This window comes from Nelumbo lutea, chromosome 4 (assembly GCF_056320005.1).
Source record: "Nelumbo lutea isolate HS-2025 chromosome 4, American lotus-T2T, whole genome shotgun sequence".
In the NCBI taxonomy this organism is placed as follows: domain Eukaryota; kingdom Viridiplantae; phylum Streptophyta; class Magnoliopsida; order Proteales; family Nelumbonaceae; genus Nelumbo; species Nelumbo lutea.
In genome coordinates, this window is record NC_142687.1 from 11,592,024 (window position 1) to 11,612,959 (window position 20,936).

General features: G+C 33.2%; 1 protein-coding gene and 1 long non-coding RNA gene across 2 annotated transcripts; one reads left to right on the forward strand and one right to left on the reverse strand.

The window, feature by feature from the left end:
• Positions 1-16,423: 16,423 nt before the first annotated feature.
• Positions 16,424-18,463, forward strand: LOC148853916 (uncharacterized). Its single transcript, XR_016112818.1, has 2 exons — positions 16,424-16,971; positions 18,288-18,463. It is a non-coding gene; the product is annotated as an uncharacterized LOC148853916 (long non-coding RNA).
• A 270-nt stretch (positions 18,464-18,733) lies between these two features.
• On the reverse strand, positions 18,734-20,284 carry LOC148853917 (CASP-like protein 4A3). The gene is made up of 3 exons (XM_088983957.1): positions 19,408-20,284; positions 19,137-19,272; positions 18,734-19,029 (listed from the first exon to the last, which is right to left on the reverse strand). The coding sequence occupies exons 1-3, from the start codon at positions 19,929-19,931 to the stop codon at positions 18,832-18,834; spliced, it is 858 nt and encodes a 285-aa protein (XP_088840083.1). The 5' UTR covers positions 19,932-20,284; the 3' UTR covers positions 18,734-18,831.
• Between the last annotated feature and the right edge of the window lie 652 nt (positions 20,285-20,936).

Here is a 20,936-nt window from a genome sequence, read left to right on the forward strand (position 1 = left end):
AAATTTGTTTTTTACATGAAATATAAAATGTTTATAATTTCTAGTTGATTAGTTATTGTTTTATTTAATGCTTAAGTGTTAAACTTATTGCTTATAAACTTCTAATTTATGAATTTGTATGTTTTTTTGGGTCATTACACTTCAACTACGCCTTTAGCCTTTTAAAATCTTGGATACTAGATGTATCATATTGTTTTTTTTTTAATCCTAATACATCTGTCAAGTGTATTTGCAAAACCATTTTAATATAAAACTAAAATTTGAAAATAAAAAACTAAAAAAATTATAATACATATCCATCAAAGTATTAAAAATATTAATACATCTTTGCCGATACACAGGTGTATCAACAAAGTTAGAAGTCTTAGATGATGATGATTAGGTTTATTGATTCTGAATATTTTTTTAAGCTATATTCAGCTAAAATTCAACTTGGAAAGAACTAAATCTTAAAGTGTATTTTAAGCCTAAAAGGGTTCCAAACTTTAAAAAGAAAAAATCATTTAAAAATTAAAAGAAAAAAAATCAGAATTAATATCTAAAAGCATGCCAAACACAACCCTAATACAATACAAATCATAGCAAATTAGATGATAACAAATACATTGAACAAATTAAACAGTTCACGAACTCCCCATGTCATACACTCACACCCAAGTTGGTACGAATTTGTGGCCAGAAAAAAATAAATATCAGCAAAGAGATTCTCTCTATCTCTCCTTTAATGGGGAGAGGACAGTGGTGTTGTGTGTGTTGAGTGTGTTGACTACCTTAAAAGGTAAATGCCACATTTTAACGAGGGTTGTTTTGTCAATCAAGTGATGGGAGGGCACAGGGCAGAAGAGAAGGGCAATTTCGTTATTATGAAGGAGAGGAGGCGGTTGTGGAGCGAACATTTCAAAATTTAAACAAGGGTAGGGCGTAGGGGCGTTGGGCTTGGGACAGATGGCAGACATGGTTACTTTGGGATGGGCAAATGGGCCCCACAGAACATGACTATCCGTGGGAGTGTCGGACTCGGACAGCCGTATGCTGATTCCGTATACGGTCCATTGCTATAATCAAGAAAATGGAGATGTTGATCTTGATCAGACCCCCCCCCCAATAATAAACCTCTATTATATTATTTATTCCGTACAACACGCGGTAATACGATCGAGTTGGCATCTTCTCCCAATGTAAACTGTTCCAACAATGTCCGAAACCCACCTTGCCTGAGACATGCGGGTAGAGATGATGTTGGAACGAGTTTGTTGGAAGCTGTCCGGTAGCATTTCTCTCTAACCGAGAGTGTAATCGCGTTTAATTCATGGGTTGGAGGTGGTTGGTTCTGGAGAGAGTGGAGTGATGGAGAATGTTTGTCATTTAGCTTGGAGAGATGTGAGTTTGTTTTTAACGCTTGCAACGTGGCTGATGTGGGAAACCACGTTCCATCTCTACCATCAATCCATCATTTCTTGAGGTCATAGTCCAGCAGATAATAATAATAATAATAATAATAATAATAATAATAATGAAGACTGAATGAACTATATACGATATTCGTACTTTCAGCCGTGGGTTGGACTGGGAGCCCACTACAAATTGAATGGGTCCAAGTCCAACTAGATGATGTGACTATGGTCATCTGATTTATAAGCATTCTTGTGGTTACTGATTTGTGGATCTTGGCCCACCAGATCGTGGGTTGCTAGCACACCACCCCGTAGGCCACATGTCTAGGTCCATAGGTCTATATGGCCTATTTCGCACATCTTAGATGACAGCTAGCTTAATCCCCCTTAAAAAAATAAATAAATAAATGTCCAAGAATATTGTCAAGACTCAAGAGGATACCGTAGTAAGAGAAAGAATGCTAGCACCGAAAGATTGGCTTTTTTTATCCCTCAGACTTGGGAGATTGATTTATTTAGGATAAATAAAGTTTTAGCTTTTCTTAAGTGTTTATATAATAAATAATTATTCAATTTTTTTCTTAGTTGAATTTTACTTTTATAAAAGTATTTTCATAAAATAATTTTTATAAAAATATTTTTATAAAAGTATTTTTTATAAAAGTAATTTAATGAAAGTACTTTCAAAGGGTATGTTTTGAAATTTTGAAAGAAAATGAAGAACAAAATAGTTATAGATTCTTACTTAAGTGCTTATTAGAGAAAAATACTACCAAACGGCCAATACAAAATAAGTGCTTATTTTAACTCGAAAATGTGGAATGCCAAATGCAAATAAGTACTTATCCAACCTTACTCTCGTAAGCACGAAATTTGTGAAGATTGCTAACATGCAACGCCATGGTGCTTCACTGGCTTCAGCTCCGCTAAAAGACACATTAGGATTTTGAAAATAGCATGCACTGAATGATCTTTTATGCTTTATTTTGGTCTATATTTCAGGAATAAGATAATTTGAAGGCATTAATCTATCTATGACACACTAAGGGTTTGCTTAGTTTGGAACAGAATGGTCTATTCTTCCTACCTATTTAATTCAGATTGGAATCAGAATCAGAATTGAAACCAGTTAAAAGGAATTCTCATTCCCAAGGGAGGGGGAGAGAATGACCATTCCTTTAAATAGGAGAATGTCAGTACTCGATCAGAAATAAAAATAAGATTCCAATTCCATCCAACAAAACATTTACACTGTGTTTGGTTTAAAGGAAAAAAAAAAATAGGGAAAGAAAAGAAAACATAGGAAAACCTTTATAAACCTTGTATGAGTTTCCTTACCATTCCCTTCCTTTTCTTACATTTTTTCCTTCAAATCAAACATAGTGTTAGATCATTCTGATTCTAATTCCAACCCTTTATTCCTATGAACCAAATGAACCCGGTTGATAATTTTGCTTCTATTGTCGCTTGATGTGACTTCCATATGCCGCACAGTATCGAGTTAGGGAACAAATTTTTTGAAAAGCTGAGTTAGGCAGCCAAACTCCAACACAAGGAGAACAAATGAATTGTTTAATTAAGGACTGGTAATAACTAACTTTCAACTAAACTCTTGTCCCTCCTCCAGACAAGGTTTAATTCCACATGGGTTGTCACATATCTCATTTAGTCATCCACCCATAAAGAAAACCAATCTCTATTCAGAAAATGATTTGTGCGAAATCAGAAGGAATGCCACTTCATTCCAATTAGTAGTTGGTTACTCTTACTCAATTTTTGGAAAACTATTTTCCCTTTTTCCATAACCATTTTGCATATTTGTCTGGAATTGAGTTGGTTTTCTTAAGCATGCTGCTGAGGGTGTTCCTGTTCCTAATGTCTGCCAGTTTGTCTTTACAGTTTTCTGAATGGACATTTCTTAACGAATTTGATATTAGGATTGATTTTGTTGTTTGCCCACTTTGTTTATTATTATATCAGGGGGTCGATTAATAATTCATTCTCCCCAAATCCAACCTTCAAGGCTGGAATTTATAATTCCTTATTTGATATTAGGTAGAGTTTTATTATTGGTTTGATCTTAGGGTCCGTTTGGTTCATAATCGGAATTGGAATTGAAATCCTCCAGAATTGGAATTGGAATGATCCATTCCCATGGTCTATTTGGTTCAGGCAGGAATGAGAATGAGAATTAAAATCAGCAAGAATGAGATTCCATTCCCAAGAGAGAAGCAGGGAATGACATTCCAGCAAAAATAGAAATGGGATTCCAATTCCGCCCAATCAAACAGTTGAAATCGAAATAACCCATTCCAATTTCAATTCCAAACCCCTATTCCTATAAACCAAACGCACCCTTATTAAGCCAAGCCCAGAGGCCACGGTTAGCTGGATAATATTCTTAACAACATTCCAAAATCCAGGTCGTGAAGGAGGCCTGTATTTCAATTTTGTTTTCTTCCAGGCCTCCGACTAGACGACTTGTGGTTCATTTGGACTCTGGGCCCACCAGTCCACATACTGGTGTAATGGACCGCAGATCCATTATTATTGTCTTTAGGGGCAACTTATCAAGCTACTTCTTTTTAATTTCCAGAAAAAAAAATAAATAAAAAGTAAGCTATTGCTTTTAAGTTTTAAGGCTTAAAGCTGGTAAAAAAGAATTGTCTTTCGGGGTTCAAACAGGATGGAATATGAACACCCAATATGCAAGTTTTTTTTAGGAATAAAACAGCTGCCACGTCAGTAATATTATTTTAATAAATTAACTATTAAAATGGTTCACGGATCTACATTTCGAAAAAGATAACGGGCCTTACTTTTTTTGTATGAGCCCATAGATTGCACAAATTATTACCATAAAATAGTTTGGATTGTTTGATTGATTGAATGGGTGGAATTGATAGATAGATAGATAGAAATAGGCCACTTTAGTTTTGTGGGCTTTGAAGTTTGAACCCACTACCATGAATCGCACGGAATCAAAATCCGCCCGATTCTCAGTTCTCACTTCTTCTTTCTTTTATAGATAAAACGACACCACACTAACAAAACAAAATTACAGAATAGGGTATTATCCAAGATTTTAAAAACCGGGCCGGTTCCCGTTTTGAATGGTCCAATCATCTTATTTAAATAGATGGTCTATTCTGATATAATAAATAAATATATCAAAACTATTGTCTGGGTTGATGGTTCAACCACCCGAATTAATAAATCATTAATTAAATTAATGATTTTTGGCCAAAAAGCAGTTTTAAAGTGAAACAGAACCGATTCCTAAATCTATTGATCCGATCATCCGGTCCAATACAGTGATTATCCCACCAAATTTGATCCATCCAGAAGTTATATTTTCAAGTCAAAACTCAAAACAGGAGATTGTGAACTGAGAGAATCCACAACATTCTTTACATCGAATGGATGTCGAATCCTTTTTAACATACCTCCCATTTCACGTCCAGCTATAATAAAATTCTTGTTACAATCATACACACAAATAGCATAAATAATTCTGCTTGTATTAGCAACATTCCATCACATTTAATAATCATATTTTAACGCAAATTTCCCAAGCTTTTCTTTCAACAAAATAAAATTTTCAATAAAACAAGCAGTTGATCTATTGATGTTTTATTAAAGATATAATTATTAAAAGCTCCCAACGACTGATTCTTTTAAAGAGTGAAATTCCGTGTCAGATTTGGTGGTGTGAGAGGATAAGCGTGGCGGTGAATGACTGATTGTGTGCTCTGTTTCCTTTTTCCTTTCTTTAGTCTTCTCTTTTGATCTTGAACCTTTTTATTTGCTTTTGTCCCACTTAAATATTGTTGAATGAGCTGGAAGAACCCATCATCATCCGAAGAATGATGCGAATCTCCTGTGTGCATGGTTGTGTCACCTCAGAAGTCAGAACCAGATCTCCAGACGGGTCAAAAAGAAAAAGAAAACAGAGAACCCCAATTGGAAAATCACACAGGAGATTCTTCAAAATTCAAATTCAAAGGAAGAATCCGTTGGACCCACATAAGTCAAAAGAAAACGAACAGTTTTCTTCTAACACTCCACTCCCCACCCAGCTCAGAACAAAATTCCGAATGACAATAAATAATGTAAACAAGGAAAGATAAAACAACGCATCCCATTTCATTTCATCAGAAATCTTTATCAACTGACCATCAATTTTTCATCATCCATACAATGAAACGAATACATATAGTACAGGAAAACAGCAGAGAATCACTAACACCACAAAGTTGGGTCTCCAGCTGCAATAACTTTTGGAAAGTTTGCAATGATTTTAAGGGGAATTCTGTAAAACTATTCCTAAGTTTTAGGAAATGAATTTATACACTATTAGCAAATTCTCTTAATGTAAGAATTTTGACAATTGAGACCGTCTTTAAATAATTGATCGAAAGAATGAAATGTCAAACTTATACTTCGTTGTTCTTAAAATTTTAAGAATCTAAGCTGTAGCCATTAATCTTGCCAAATATCCCTACTGGTCATTGCTTGAGGATCCGTTTGGTTCACAGTCGTTATTGGAATCAGAATCGAAGTCGAAATCCGTAGGGATCAGAATTGGAACGGTTTATTTCTATTTGATTCAGATAGAAATCAGAGTGAGAATTGGAATCAGTTGAAATGAAATTTCATTTCCAAGGGAGAAGAAGGGAATGGCTATTTTCCATGAGGAATAGGAATGGGGATTCCAATTCCACCCATCCAAAAAAAAAATGGAATTGGAATGGTCCATTCCAATCCCAATTCCATACTCCTATTCCTGCAAACCAAGCGGGCCCTCATGCTAGTTTTGATCACGTTTCGGTGTCATCCATAACCATGCTCCATGGTGGAGAGAGGAGGGGTGGTTTGTTTTCAAATAGTCATTGTTGATATAGGTGTAAATCGGGTCGTGCGGCCCACAGCCCGACACGGCTCAACCTGACTTTGGACCGGCTTGGCACAATGGTCCGTGCTATGTTGGGCCTGGGATTCAGAGTCCATAGGCTGGTACGACACAACACGACATGTAACACCAACGGCCCACAGGCTGGCACAACCCATCATGGGCTGGCACGACACGACCTATGGGCCCATAGTAGGTTGCACTCGCACCGTCCAAGAACTAGCCATTAGGGATCCCTCCAATGACTAGTTTCAACTTTTTGGGAGGGTTTTTACAGAAATACCCCCAACAACTATAAACAGCTATATAGGGGATATTTATGTAGTATGGTTACGAGGGGAGTCAAGTTAGCAACTTAGACTCTTGGAATTGAAAGGCTTCAACCGTTGAAATCAAGTTAAGATTCCGAACCAGCAATCCGGGTAAGTCTAATTAAATTAATTTTTACTTTTTAGAATTAAAAAAAAAACAACCAGCTCCTTCCGAAACCAATTCCCCAACAGGTTCAATGTTGACGATATTTAGTCGCATCATGTTAGTGTTAACACTAATATAGATGCTATTGATATTAATGGAACTTCTACCCCTAGTAATGATACTAGGGGAAAGAAAAAGAAGGCCTCTAAGTTGATTAGCCCGACTTGAAAAGTATTTAAAGTAGAGGATGTTGAGGGGATGGGAAAAAGAATTGTTTGCAAAAAATGTAGGAAAGACTTTACCTATTGTAGTAAGGGTGGTACTGGCCATTTGAATAGACATTTGCTCACCAATGATAAAGAAGAAGAAAAAGGGAGAGAAACAACACAAACACAAATCGAACGAGGGGGATTGGTACATTTAAATATTCTCAAGAAAAAATGATGTAAGAATTAGCAAAATACACTGAACAACCATTTTTGTTAGCTGAAAATATTAAACTTGAAAAATTGTTACATAATTCTGTAAATCCACAATACAAAAAAGTTTATAGGAATACTATTAGATCAGATGCTTTAAATTTTTTTTTATTCATATAAACAAAATTCAATCTATATGTTGTCAAATCTTAATTCTAAAGTTGCAATTACATCTGATGTTTGGAATTCTAAATTTAATATAAATTGTATTTGTGTTATCAGTCATTTTATTGATGAAAATTGGCTTTTAAATAAAATAATTTTAAGTTTTATTAGGCTTGAATGGCCACATATTGGCCAAGCTATTGCTTCAAGCATTTTAAATACTTTACATGCTTATGGAATTGGGAATAAATTATTTTCTATTATTTTTTATAATGCTAATAATAATGATTCGGCAATAAATATTTTAAAGTCTCAAATAGAATCATGTTTAAATGGTAAATTATTTTATATAAGATGTGCATGTCACATTTTAAATTTATGTATTCAAGATGCTTTAAATATTATTTCTACTCATATTTCTAAAATTAGAAATTGTATTATATCTATTAAAAGTTCTAGAGTAAGAAAACAAGAATTTAAATATTTATGTCAAAATTATGGTTTAAAATATAAACATTTTATATTATATGTTAAACATAGATGGAATTCTGCCTATGCTATGTTATAAAGTGTATTTTTCATAAACAAATTGTTACTGGTTTTTATAATGCAAAAATTACTAATGATATTATATTTGAGGAAGGCTGAGAAATGACAATTTGTATAAGAGATTTTTTAAAACATTTTTATAATGCAACTAATGAAATTATCTAGTATTTATTATCTAACTAATTGTAATTTACTTTATCAACTAATGGTGATTAGTGATTGTTTTGCAGAATATAGAAATAATCCATAATTTAAAAGTATTGTTGAAATAATAGAAAATAAATTTAAAAAATATTGGGAGAACATTTCTCCTCTTTATTGCTTAGCTACAATATTAGATCCTAGGATTAGAAAATATAGTTTAGATATTTTACTTGAAACATATTGTGGAAATATGAATATTGAAATTTGAAATAAAAAAGAAGAATATAATAGTTTATTATTTGAAATGTATAGTTTATATGAAACTGAATTAATAAGAAATAATTCTACAAATTGTACAGTTGCATCTTCTACTTCTGAACTTGAGCCTAATAGTAGAAGGGAAAAACATTTTTATTTAATAAGTACAAGGCATAAATCTACCACCTCGACAACAAGTTCATTTACTAAACTTAATTTTTATTTACAAGCAAATTTTTCTACTTTAGGTGAGGAAACAAATAATTTTGATATTTTAGCCTGGTGGAGTGAGCACTCACAACCATTGTATGCTTTGTAATTTGTATCATTCAAATTTAAATGAAATAAAATTCTTATTTTTCTTCCAATTTGTTATTCCATTATTATTTGGTTAAGTTTTTTTTTTTTCATTTATTTGGTAGATTTCTCATTTCTTATTTGTTCAAATAATTCCCAAAGCCCAAAGGAAAGTTAAATATTCTAGTTTTACACATCTACTTAGCAAAGAAATAAAAAAAAATCAAAAATTAAAAAAAAAAACAAAAAAGAGGTAAAAAACCAATCTAGCCCGATTCAACCCATGCCCAAGGCCCAACCTGTGGCATAGCCCGGCATGGACCTGTAGCCCAGCCCGGCCCAGGCCTGCAGCATGGCACGGCACGACACAGGCCCGCACGGGCTTGGGCCGTTGGCCGTGCCGGCCAACCCCCAAGTTATCCCAGGGGAGGGCGGAACGGCCCAGGTTTACACCTCTAATTGTTGAGATGGGTTTTCTAACAAACAGAGCAATGACAGCCACGAGACGACGATGGTACCATTGTCCACGAAACAGAGAACTGAATGTTCCATTACTTCATGCAAATGGGTCCCAAATGTAGGGAGTTGATCAAGCATTGAAGACATCGTATAGATTAGAATTGCATTCTGGACCTACCGTCATAAGACCTGCAAACCACTGTAAAAAGTTCTTCTTGGGTAATCCAAATTCCAAATTCCAAACTATTGTTCTGACCAGAAGACCAATAATATGATTCTGTGCAAGCTTCGTCCCTATTCTCAGGAAACCAGCAATCAGTCTCTCACCTTCTTAAAATGCTCTCATAAAGCATCGGTTATGACGGCCAGACATTCCATCAGGTGTCTCTGTATTAACCAAATTATATAGCAAATTAAGCAAAACAATAGAGGTTTTGTTGTAAAGAAGAGGAATGGCAGACCTTCCACTTAGAGAAGATTGTCCATTTTTCTTGCTCACATCTCATTGACAGACCAAGCCTTGGATTATGCCCAGGTTTAATATGAAGCAGTGAATCAGTCCATGACAGAACCTTCAAAGAAGTAACTTCTCAAAAATAGTGGAAATAAAATTTTCCTCGTATGAATCAGCCCATTAATTCTCTACCATACTAGCGGGACCCATGCGGTGCATGGTTTTGTTAATCAAGAATCAAACAATCAAGACTTACTGATAATTAATGTATTGAAAATGCAGCTTTTCTGGAGATTAGATGTAATTATTAAATTATAATTACTTTTAATTACAGTTTAAATAATAAATACTATAATTATTTAAAATATGGTTAATTAAAGTAATTATTTAGAAAAAAAGTAATTACTGTTATATGTATTTAAATTATAATTACTGTTAAATTAAATGTAATACTGTTTTTCAATAAATACTTTTAATTAATTAACCATATTCATTAAAATATAATTACTGTTAAATACTGTTAATTAATAAATACAGTAATTTCTGGAAATTAAATGTAATTTTCTGCTATTTATATCTTAAATTATAATTATTGTTAATTGCAGTTTAAAAATAATTTAGTTATGGCTTAAAAATAATTACTGTTAATTTCTGGAAATAAAGTAATTAATAATATATGTAATAAAATTAAGTAGTTATTTAAAATATAATTATTAAACTACTGTATTAAAATAAAGTAATTAATTAAATACTGTTAATTAATAAATACAGTAATTTCTGGAAATTAAATGTAATTTTCTGCTATTTATACGTTATATTATAATTACTGCTAATTACAGTTTAAAAATGATTTAGTTACGGTTTAAAAATAATTACTTTTAATTATGTTACTGTTAATTAATTACTATTAATTTCTGGAAATAAATGTAATAGAATAAAATAATTATTTAAAATGCATTTATTAAACTACTATATTAATATAAAATAATTATAATTTAAAAATAATTATTGTTAATTAATGTAATGAAAAAACATTTTTTTTGGGAAATTAAATCTAACTATTAAATTATAATTATTGTTAAATTAAATGTAATGCTGTTTTTAATAAATACTATTAATTAATTAAAATACTGATATTATTATTATTGTTGTTATTAAGCAACTCGTGTAATACACGGATTAGACCCATACGATCCACGGGTTTAGTTGCACTGTGCACGGGTCCAGCTGACAGGTATTGCGTATGGATTGGATCGGTTGGACTCGTCATTTCGTATTTGGGCTTTTCAAAAAACGAATAATCGCTGACCCACGTAGGTCATCTTCTTCGCTCGAACTGTCACGCGGGTCATGCGTCGAACCGATTAGCTTTTTGAATGTTTTACTCCTTTTTTGTTAAATCTTCATTTTTTTCACAATAAAGAAGGTGTTTGGCCTCCTACCTACTGTTTGCAATCGTTTGAAAGAGTTGAAATGTCCAAGACCTCTAAAACGTTTGCTCAATCCAAAAAGGAGGTGAAAACATCTAAAACCCCTACAACGTTTGCAACGTCTCAAACCAAAGAAGTTGGAAGAAAACTGTGTAAAAAACAAAAAAGTGAGATGAGAAGAGAAAGCAAGAAAATAATGAAAATGAATAGAAAAAGTGGATGTGATGGCTCTGTTTGGGTTATGGTTGAACTGGCCTTGGGTGCCATGTGGCAGCCTCTGTGGTCATCTTATCTCTTCGGCCACATCAGCATCGCATAGGATGATAGCTCCATCAGGGATTAGGACTTATCCCAAAGACTTTGGTGGGCAACTTCATCCCGACAATCCTGGAAGCCTCATTCGAATCGGACATGGATCTGTGGATATAAATAGGTAACCTCTGCTCAAGGTAAGGGACTTTGGCTCATCGGACTCCATACTATTATTCTACTTTTGCTCAGTCCGACCACCCATCTCTTCCATTACTAACTTGAGCGCTAGAGTGCCACTCGAGGAACATCTCCTTGAGCCTCTTTCTTGGTTTTAGATCTTGATCTTGGTGTGCAGTTTCATCCTTCCACCTCGGCTTTGCCAATTGGTAGCAAGGTTCAAAGTATCGACACATATTGACCGGTATCGGCTAATACATATCATTTTGGGAGCTCCCCGATACACTCCTACAGAGGGTGTATCGAGGTTTTGATCGGTTCAGGGGTGGAGGAGCCTTAAACCAGCCCCCCTGAACCGATTTTGAAAAAAAATTAAAAAAAAAAACAATATCGATATAGACCAATACGCCCCTACTGGCATATTGGGCGAATCGATATTTTTGAACCTTGGTTGGCAGGACTATTTGACTGCAATCTTGATTCGGAACACCTTGAATCAAAAAGCATCAGGTTCAACCTTTTGGTCTCCTGTTGGAGACTAAGAGAATGTGAGAGATGATAGACGTCTAGTCGTGCGTGTCGATAATATACAAATCAATATCAATGTGTATTGCACCGTATCGACCAATACAGACCAATACGTTGCGATACACGCTGATACACACACATACCTTGTCTTGTTTATAAAATGCTCCTGTGAAGATTCGAACTCAACTTATGATACTAAGTGAAATAAAATAAAAAATTATATTAAAATTTACTATTTTATAAACATTAATGAAGCAAAAATTATCAAATTTACGTTTATATAAAAAATTGTTTTTTAATCTCAATAAATTATACAAATAAAAATATTAATAATAGCTAATTATTTTAGTTCTTAAATTTCATAAATTTGTACATTATATGTATCTTCAAATTTTAATATTTTTTATAAATTATTCATTTATTTTTTAATTTAGACTAAAATATAACATATTTATTATTTACAAAAATTAAAAAAAATTGTTTACAAAATATTCAAGAATACAACATTAAATTGAATTTATCAAATCCACTAATTTAGATTTATATAAAAAATGATTTGTTATTTCAGAAAAAAAAAACTATAGAAAATAAAAAGTTAAGAATGGAATCGTTACTTTAATAAATAAAAATTATGAATTTCATATGATATGTATCTTAGAAATTTTAATAATTTTGATATACTTTTAGTTAAGATTAAAACTAAAAATATGATAATAATATATGTGCCTTAGAAAAATTATAAATTTCATATGATAGTGATTTTGATATTAACAAATATTTCAAAATTTAATATTTAATTGGCTTTTTTGGTTAATGTTGAAAAGTAAAAATAGAAAATAATTGCTATAGTAATTAAAATATAATAGTTGCATATGTTTTGTGTCTTGGACTTATAGGATTTAACATAATAATGGTTTTGTGCATGCTTTACATTGTAAGAACTATATAATATGAGTCTTGGACTTTTGATTGTTGGATTATCAATAAAATTGTATGATATTTATGTATCTTGTTATATTAGTAATATATTTCTTTATGTATTTATGCTTTATTTGTGACTATTTTGGCTTTTAAAATTAGTGTAATTGATGTATTTACAAAAATTTGTATCATTTTCCTAGCGTATCCATGTGGTTTTATATGTTTTGTCCGTATCTATATGTTTTCAAAGTGTATCCGCATCTGTGTCCAAATTATTCGATACGATACCCGATTTTGATATTTTGATCCTTGTTTGAAGGTGCTAAAGTTATTAGGAAGCTTCAATGAAAGAAGTTTGATCCTCACATCTATAAATGAAAATGTTAGATAGATGAAATGTTTGGACTTCTCCCACCGTGTTTCAGAAGTCCAATTGTCCAAACGTTTGGTCTTCTCCCACGGCTGTAAATGAATAAATTGCAAATTCGTTTGGTTGGTTGCTGAAAAGGCTGAAATTATGTGGATTAAAAAAAGAAAAGTAAAAAAAAAAAAAACATAAAACTAGAAGGGAGTTTCTTGCAAGAGAGATGTGCTGACATGACACATTGCCTTTTAGTATATATATAGACTCGCAGGGACCTGTGTGATGTACGGGAAAATCTGAAAGATTTAATAGTTTTATTTATTATTAATTAATATTAATTAGTAATCAAAATTTGTTGTTAATTAACTAAAAGTATTCAAAGTTATTGTTAATATTTAAAATTTTAATAATTGTATTTTCACTTAATGTTGATGTACAAGAAATAATTATTGTTAATTTAATATGAATAAATATTTTTTTAATAAATTTAGTTTTATTAATAATTTTAATAATTGTTATTATTTTTAAATAAAATTTTGATTGACTTTAAATAAATAAAAATAATTACAAAAGCTAACATTTTTATTAATTTCACTAAGAATTAACAATTATATGGGAATGGCAAGGGGGTGGGTTTAGGGCAGGGCACCACATCCCTATCCCTACCCCATAGTCAAAACACTTTACACCAACTCCACCCCGTCCCTAGTGTCAGGCGGTTTCAAGGTAAGGCAACCACTCCTCAATGTTGGGTGAGTTCAAGGGCGAGGCACCCCACTCCTAATCAAGGATGTGAAATCCTCGAGTTTCCCTGCCCCGTATCTAGTATTGGGCAGGTCCAAGTAGAGGTGTAAATTGGGTCATGTTGGGTCGAACCTTGGGCTATGATAGGCCGTAGACCGGGCCAAGCTATGAGAGGTCCATTTAAAAAAAAATTAAGAAAGATGTTTAAATTTTTATTTCGTATGACTTTTGATGTATACAATTGTTTATATATCTAACTAGACCTATTCATAGGCCAAGTAGCCCAATGGCCCGACCTAGCTTGACCCGTTATTTTTCAAGCTTGGACAAAATTTCAGGCTTGTGTGTTCTAGCTCAGGCTTTCTCAAATAAGCCCAACCCGATACTATTACATATATAAAAAAATACTTTGTTATATATAATAATATATATATATATATATATATATGCTTCTTAAACTATTAATAAATATCAATTTACTATTAGGAAATATAAATTAGTTTATTAATTTATTAAATTATTACTAAATTAATATAATATTAGTTTAAGACATTTTGTGTACAGATCGAGCTTCGGGCTCGGGCTTGCACTTTTTCTATTGATAAATAGGCCCGTGTTAATTATAAAATTATGATTTTTTATAAATTAAAATTTTTATTTAATTCTAATCTAGTATAAAAATATATAACATTTCTATATATTAATATAAAATTTGTTATTTAAATATTATATAATAATGTTTACCATATATGCATATAACTTCCAAGTTGAGCTTATTATTGATTGTTTAGCTTGGGCCCTATCTGCTAAAGCCATCATTGAACTCCAAAAGTTTGATAACCAATTAGACTTCGGATTTGATTATCCCTAATAATGTGTGGGCATGGTACATATCTTAGCTAGACCTAACTCAAAAGAAAATAGTTGCTTGAGCCTGCAAATTTATAGATCTAATCGGGTTAGGTAAAGTTACAAACGATTTGTTACTTTTTATTATTAATTATTAAAATATTGTTAACTATTAAAATACTGTAATTATTAAATTACTGTATAAAATACAATAATTTCTAGAAATGATCATATTTTCAGAAATATTGCTAATTTCTTGGCTAAAACTAGTTAAATGTAATTTTTTGGTAATTAAATGTAATTGTCTATTATTTATAGCTTAAATTATAATTAATGTTAATTATAGTTTAAAAATAATTATTGTTAACTATATTACTATTAATAATTAAAGTACATTATTTTTTCATTATTACTCAATATTTTTTGCAATAAAATACAATTAATTTAATTTTTTATTTATTTTTAGTATTTTAATTAAGCTTTAGGTTTTTCAAAATTTTTGGATTTTTAATTAACTTTTGGTGTTTTTTATGATTATTCAATAATTTTTGCATACGAGTATTTTTCAATAATTTTCAGTATTTTCATAATTTATTTTTGCATATTAGTCACTACAAAATTAATTTGCATTTTCTTTCAATAAAAATAAATTAAATAACTAAATGAATACCATAATTAATAAAAAATATAGCTAATTTTCAAAATTTTTCAATAATTTCTGGCTTAGATATTTTTTAATAATTTTGTTATTTTTAATAATAAAATACTATTAATTATACTTTTTAATTATTTTTAATAAATACCCTTATTAATATAAAATATTTTTATTTTTAATATTTTTTAATTATTTTTAGGTTTTTCAGAATTTTGGATTTTAAAAACTTTTGGAGTCCAATGATGGCTTTAGCGGATAGGGCCCAAGCTAAATAACCCCTAATAAGTTCAACTTGGAAGTTATATGCATATATAGTAAATATTTTTATATAATATTTAAATAAAAAAAATTATATTAATATATATATAAATGTTATATATATATTTATATTAGACTATAATTAAATAAAAAATTTAAATTGTAAAAAATCATAATTTTATAATTAATATGGGCCTCTTTATCAACAAAAAATATACAAATCCGAGCCCAAACCCAACCTGACTATTATACCAGCCTGACATGGCCCACTGTACACCTCTACCCTTCCTCTATGCTCAAACAGTCTACAAGAAAAATCCCATCCAGTGATAATCTCATAAGTAAAAAGGAAAATGAAATTAAAAACTTAAATTGAGAAGAGCCCACATTTATTTTCGGGCATTCTAGTGATAACCTCATAAGTAAGATAGAATCCCAAAATTAAGAAACGAAATTAACAATATAGGCGAATCCATGCTTGACTGAGTTACTCTGTACCCTTATAGTAATGGTAAAATATAACCGGAGAAACAAAATTTGTGTTTATTCAGCACTTTCTCAAAGCAAAACCAACAGTAAAATTCTTCAAAAAGGATTCGCGTTTCGTCCAAACCCAAAGTTAAAAAAAGAAAAGAAAAAGTTTGGGATTCTGGAATGTGTCCCCAAAAAAAGTCGAACGTGCATTTCAGTCCAGAACGTGTCCTTCCAAAAAAAAATCAGATCTGGAGCGAGACCCTTTTTACAGGCTTCTTTGTACTGTTTTCCTCTTTTAGTAATACATCTTTCCATACAAGTACAGACCCACTTCGATGCTACTAAGCAACTCCAAACCACTCATGCGATTCTAGGGTTAAGACTTAAGACAGATTGCAATACAAAAGACAGATTGCAAGAACCAAGCAAGAAATTACAAAAGACAGATTGCAAGAACTTAGAGGAAATAACATACAGGCAGAGGAGAATCGGTTGCCTTGATCATCCCCTGCCTCTTCTTGGCATCAATAGGGTTAAGAGCCGCAGCAACAACCTTGAGCAGCACCTGGCACTAACACTTATGAATCAAATTCCAGAACATCAACGCTTCCGTAATCTCCGTAAACCCAAAGGTATGGGAGAAATTGCAGATGCCTCCATGGAACAGATTGGGAATCAGCAGAAGAGACGCAGAGAGGAAGTGGAGGTAGCTCCTCCAAAAGGAAGTAGCAGCCGTTCTTCCGAAACCTCCTGACAATGTGAGAGACAGAGGAAAGAGGGGAGCGGTGGTGGCGTCGGACTCGAGGAGGGAGGGTGGCAGTCAGTGAATGGCCTTGAATTGGCTTCTACTGGTCCGTACTCCGAAGAGTTTCCATTTGTATACCACTTGCTTATGTTGTGTTTTTCCGCTCTTATTCGAAAATCTTCTGCATTCAGGATGCAGGAAAAATTTATGCACCCACCAATAATACTGCTTGCTTATGTTTTTCCGCTTTCTTTCTTTCAACATCTTCTGAATCATCCAGGATGCAAGAAAAATTTATGCATGAACTTCGATAGCTAATCCTTGGCTCGAGAACTTCGATAGCTAGCTGTTTTAAGGGGTGGGTACAGCGTCTAGTATGAACACAGGACTAAACATGTATAATAGAAAATATGTGCATGATACAATGGGGAGTAGAAGTGCAGTATAAGATGTACAGGAGATTAATTCGACTGAAGTCGTGTTGGTTTTTGTAAAAAACTAAAAACTAACCGTAACGGCTGAAGTGGCCTCAATGGTTTGCCACTTTCTTGATTTTAAGTTGAATAAAATATTTTAATACACTATTAAACAATTTATTGACTAGGAGACAAATCAACAAGTCAACAAATGAGTGGTGGCCAGTCGGTAAGTTGGCCGGGTATTCGAATTAGGGGTGTAAAATGGATCCGATCCTATCTGGTCGGATTCGGATCACCTCTGACCGGATTTTCAGATCGAATCCTATGATCCAGGCAGAGATCGGATCGGATTTGAATCACCCTATCCGATTCGAGAAGATCGGATATATACATATTTATAAATATATTATTTATTTTTTATTTTTATGAATTTGTTATAATATTTATTTTTTATAAAAATGTGTATGCATATGATGAAAATAATTAAAAATGTAACTAATATTGGGAGAATCTAGAGAAATTGAATGTGATGTTATTTATTCTAGTGGTGTTTGATCCTAGATATAAATTTGAATATTTAGAATTTGGGATCTCTCAAATGTATGAAACTGATAAGGGGGCATTTGCAGTAAATCAGAGTTGGATAGAGCTGAAGATGTTATAGAGTGTGCTAATGATTCATTTGATATCTTGTTGTGGTGGAAAGTCAATAGCCTAAGATTCCTTATCCTCTCACAAGTATCACATCATGTATTGGCAATTCTTGTTTATTAGTATAGGTGGTCGTGTTACTGATTCTTTTAGAAACTTATTGAGTCTTCAGATAGTGGAGGCACTCATTTGCATTCAAGATTGGCTTCAGACATCCCCATAACCGCTTAATGTTGAAGAAAAGTTAGATGATGTTGAAAAAATATAATAATATTTTGTTTTTTTCATTACTTCATGCTCATGATTTTATACTTGCTATTGTATCTTGATTTATTTTAATTTTCTTATGCAGATATTAGCACTATCACATTGCCCCCTATTGTGATTGAGGTAACATGCTTTTGAATATATGGATGAGTGGTTCATTTTGAAGTGACCAAACACTATCTTTTGGATATATATTCTCTATGCTATGAGTTGTGAATTCAAGAAAACACTTTCATGTTATACAACTTTGAATTTGTCAAACTCTACCGTTTATGGTGTTATCCAGTTATTCTATATTATTATATTGATATCTATATTATTCTTATTTTATTAATTAATTTTTTCTATACTAATTTAGCATAGAATGGTTTAAAGTCCCCAAACCGTATTAAAAAAAATTCTAAATCATAATTTACTAATTTAGCATGAAAAATTCTCCAAACCACATCAAACTAGACCGCGAACACCGCTAGTCCTAATTCTCGTAATGGGAAGTGCTACGATGAGAGTAGAGCAAATACAAATACAATGTGGGAGACATAAATTAGCTTAATTAATTAATATATGAACAGATATATTTTATATAGATTATAGATGACGAAGGTGGGGACACGAATGAATTTGTTGTTTCAAGTGTAGGAATAACGAGTACAGAGGTGGTAGCCGGAGATGAGGGAACTGAAGGCAAAGGCCACAAATGCAAGGAATGACATAGCGATGGAGGCGCTGGCCATCCTGGTGAATTCATCCTTCCCCCAATTGGATACCCAATCGTCCACCCGGGTGGCTGCCGACGACGATGCCGATATCAGAAGATACGTCAATATCTGCAACTTACAAAAAAAAAAAAAAAAACATAAACCATCACCACTCTTCAACTAATGGAGGAGGGATGAAAAGGGGAATTCAGTCGTCAGTGGACATGAGAACTTGCCTGATCAATGGAGAAGTCCAAGAGGCAACGGAGGGCGTGACGGATGACATATTTTCCGGTGATTAAGTGGTAGGACAGAGCGTACGCCTGAAACCCAGCGTAAACAAATGCGATCACACTGACCGATACACAGTACCTGCATTCACAGTCACATGATCCCATCGAATCACTCAACCCCCGAACTCCAAAACAAAAACACTGCAGCTTTTCACTGGCAGATCTCTCGTATTAGGGGAGGGGGTGTGGGATAATTGGAAGTGAGAAAACGAACCTATATTCCTTGTATCTATGGAATGAATCACCACTCCAGCCCTGCGTCTTATCGGAGGCCATGACCGAGAACGAAACCAAGCAGAAGACGGCCGCACAAATCCTAAACCCCAACGCCGCTCGCTTCACCATCACTTCCCTTCTTGACTTCCTGAGAATTGATAAAACCGCCTTGGATCGCCTCTCACCACCATGACCATCCTCAGTAGTGTCGCCTCCTGCGCCCCGGTCCGCCAAACCGTCCCTCCCTCCCGGATCCACCTTTGTCACCACGGGTAGCTCTTCTCGGGTGGACCGGTTCACCACGACAACCGGAGAAGGAACGTTGCGGGGTTCGTCGTGGGGAAGTGGCACCGGTTTTTTGTCTTCCATCGGAGAGGAACCACGGGAGTAGAAGTCGACTGGGACGATAGCCTTGGATAGAGAATTGTCGGGTGGAATGTCATCGTGGTCCGGTGGGCTTTCCGGAGGGGAGATGTATTTATCTTCCCCGGGTGATCGGAGGGGAGAAGAGTCGTCCTCCATTTCAATCTGTTGTTGCTGTTTTGAGAATTGAGATGATTGGGTTTCCTCCGTTTTTTTTTCTGTAAATTTTCTGACCTTTATTTTTCACGAATCACGATCTCCTTTTCACTCTTTTCTTTTGCTTTTATTTTTCTCTCTTTACATATATAAAGCAAGCAAGCATCAGCATTCAACATATTTGTGCGCTTAAAAGAGTTGAGAGTTGGAACTTAAAATGAAGTTAGTGGATCAGCGGAAAGGCATGAATGATACGAAGGACAAGTGGTGCTAGAGTAAAGATTCTTTATCTAACACAATAAAGAAATGAAGATAGACAATGTTGCTTTAGCATCATCTCAGGTTATTCTCAGGCTGAGAGCGAGAGGTGTGGAGAATAGATTAAAGAGAGGAGGACTAGGGAGGGAGGGGGGTCCATAACACCTAACCTCTACTTTGTTAATTGTTAGTGTGAGATAAAGGAAAAATGGTCATTTGTTAGCATAAAATAACTGTAAAGCCAAACCAGCAGACCACCCCATACCTCCTTTATTACTAATTATTTTTCTCACTTAATTTCTTGTAATTGATTGGACATATGAATACTTTATCAATTGGAACTACTTACTTGTCAACTAAGCAAATTCTTTCGTTTTTACTTTTCTCTTTTTCATCCGCAATCTTGGATTTTAAAGTATTATTATTGTTATTATTATTATTATTGTTGTTGATTTGCATTTGTAATTTACCATTATATAAGTGGAAACCCCTGGGTTTGCATTTGATGCGTTTTAACCAGCTGTTGAGCAATGAGCATCCTACAACCCATCACCGGTCCACTCAAACTGTTAACAGACCTTTTCTTTTTCATTTTTGACATTCCTCGTTGTCCAGAAACTTGTGGTGGAGAAAAGGTAGATAATAATCCCTCCCTAATTGAGAGTTAAGAGTAGTTGAATTTATAAGGTTCCATTTTCGTGCCTTAGAATTATAGAGCGAAAAAAAAATGATCGAAATTGGAATCAAACA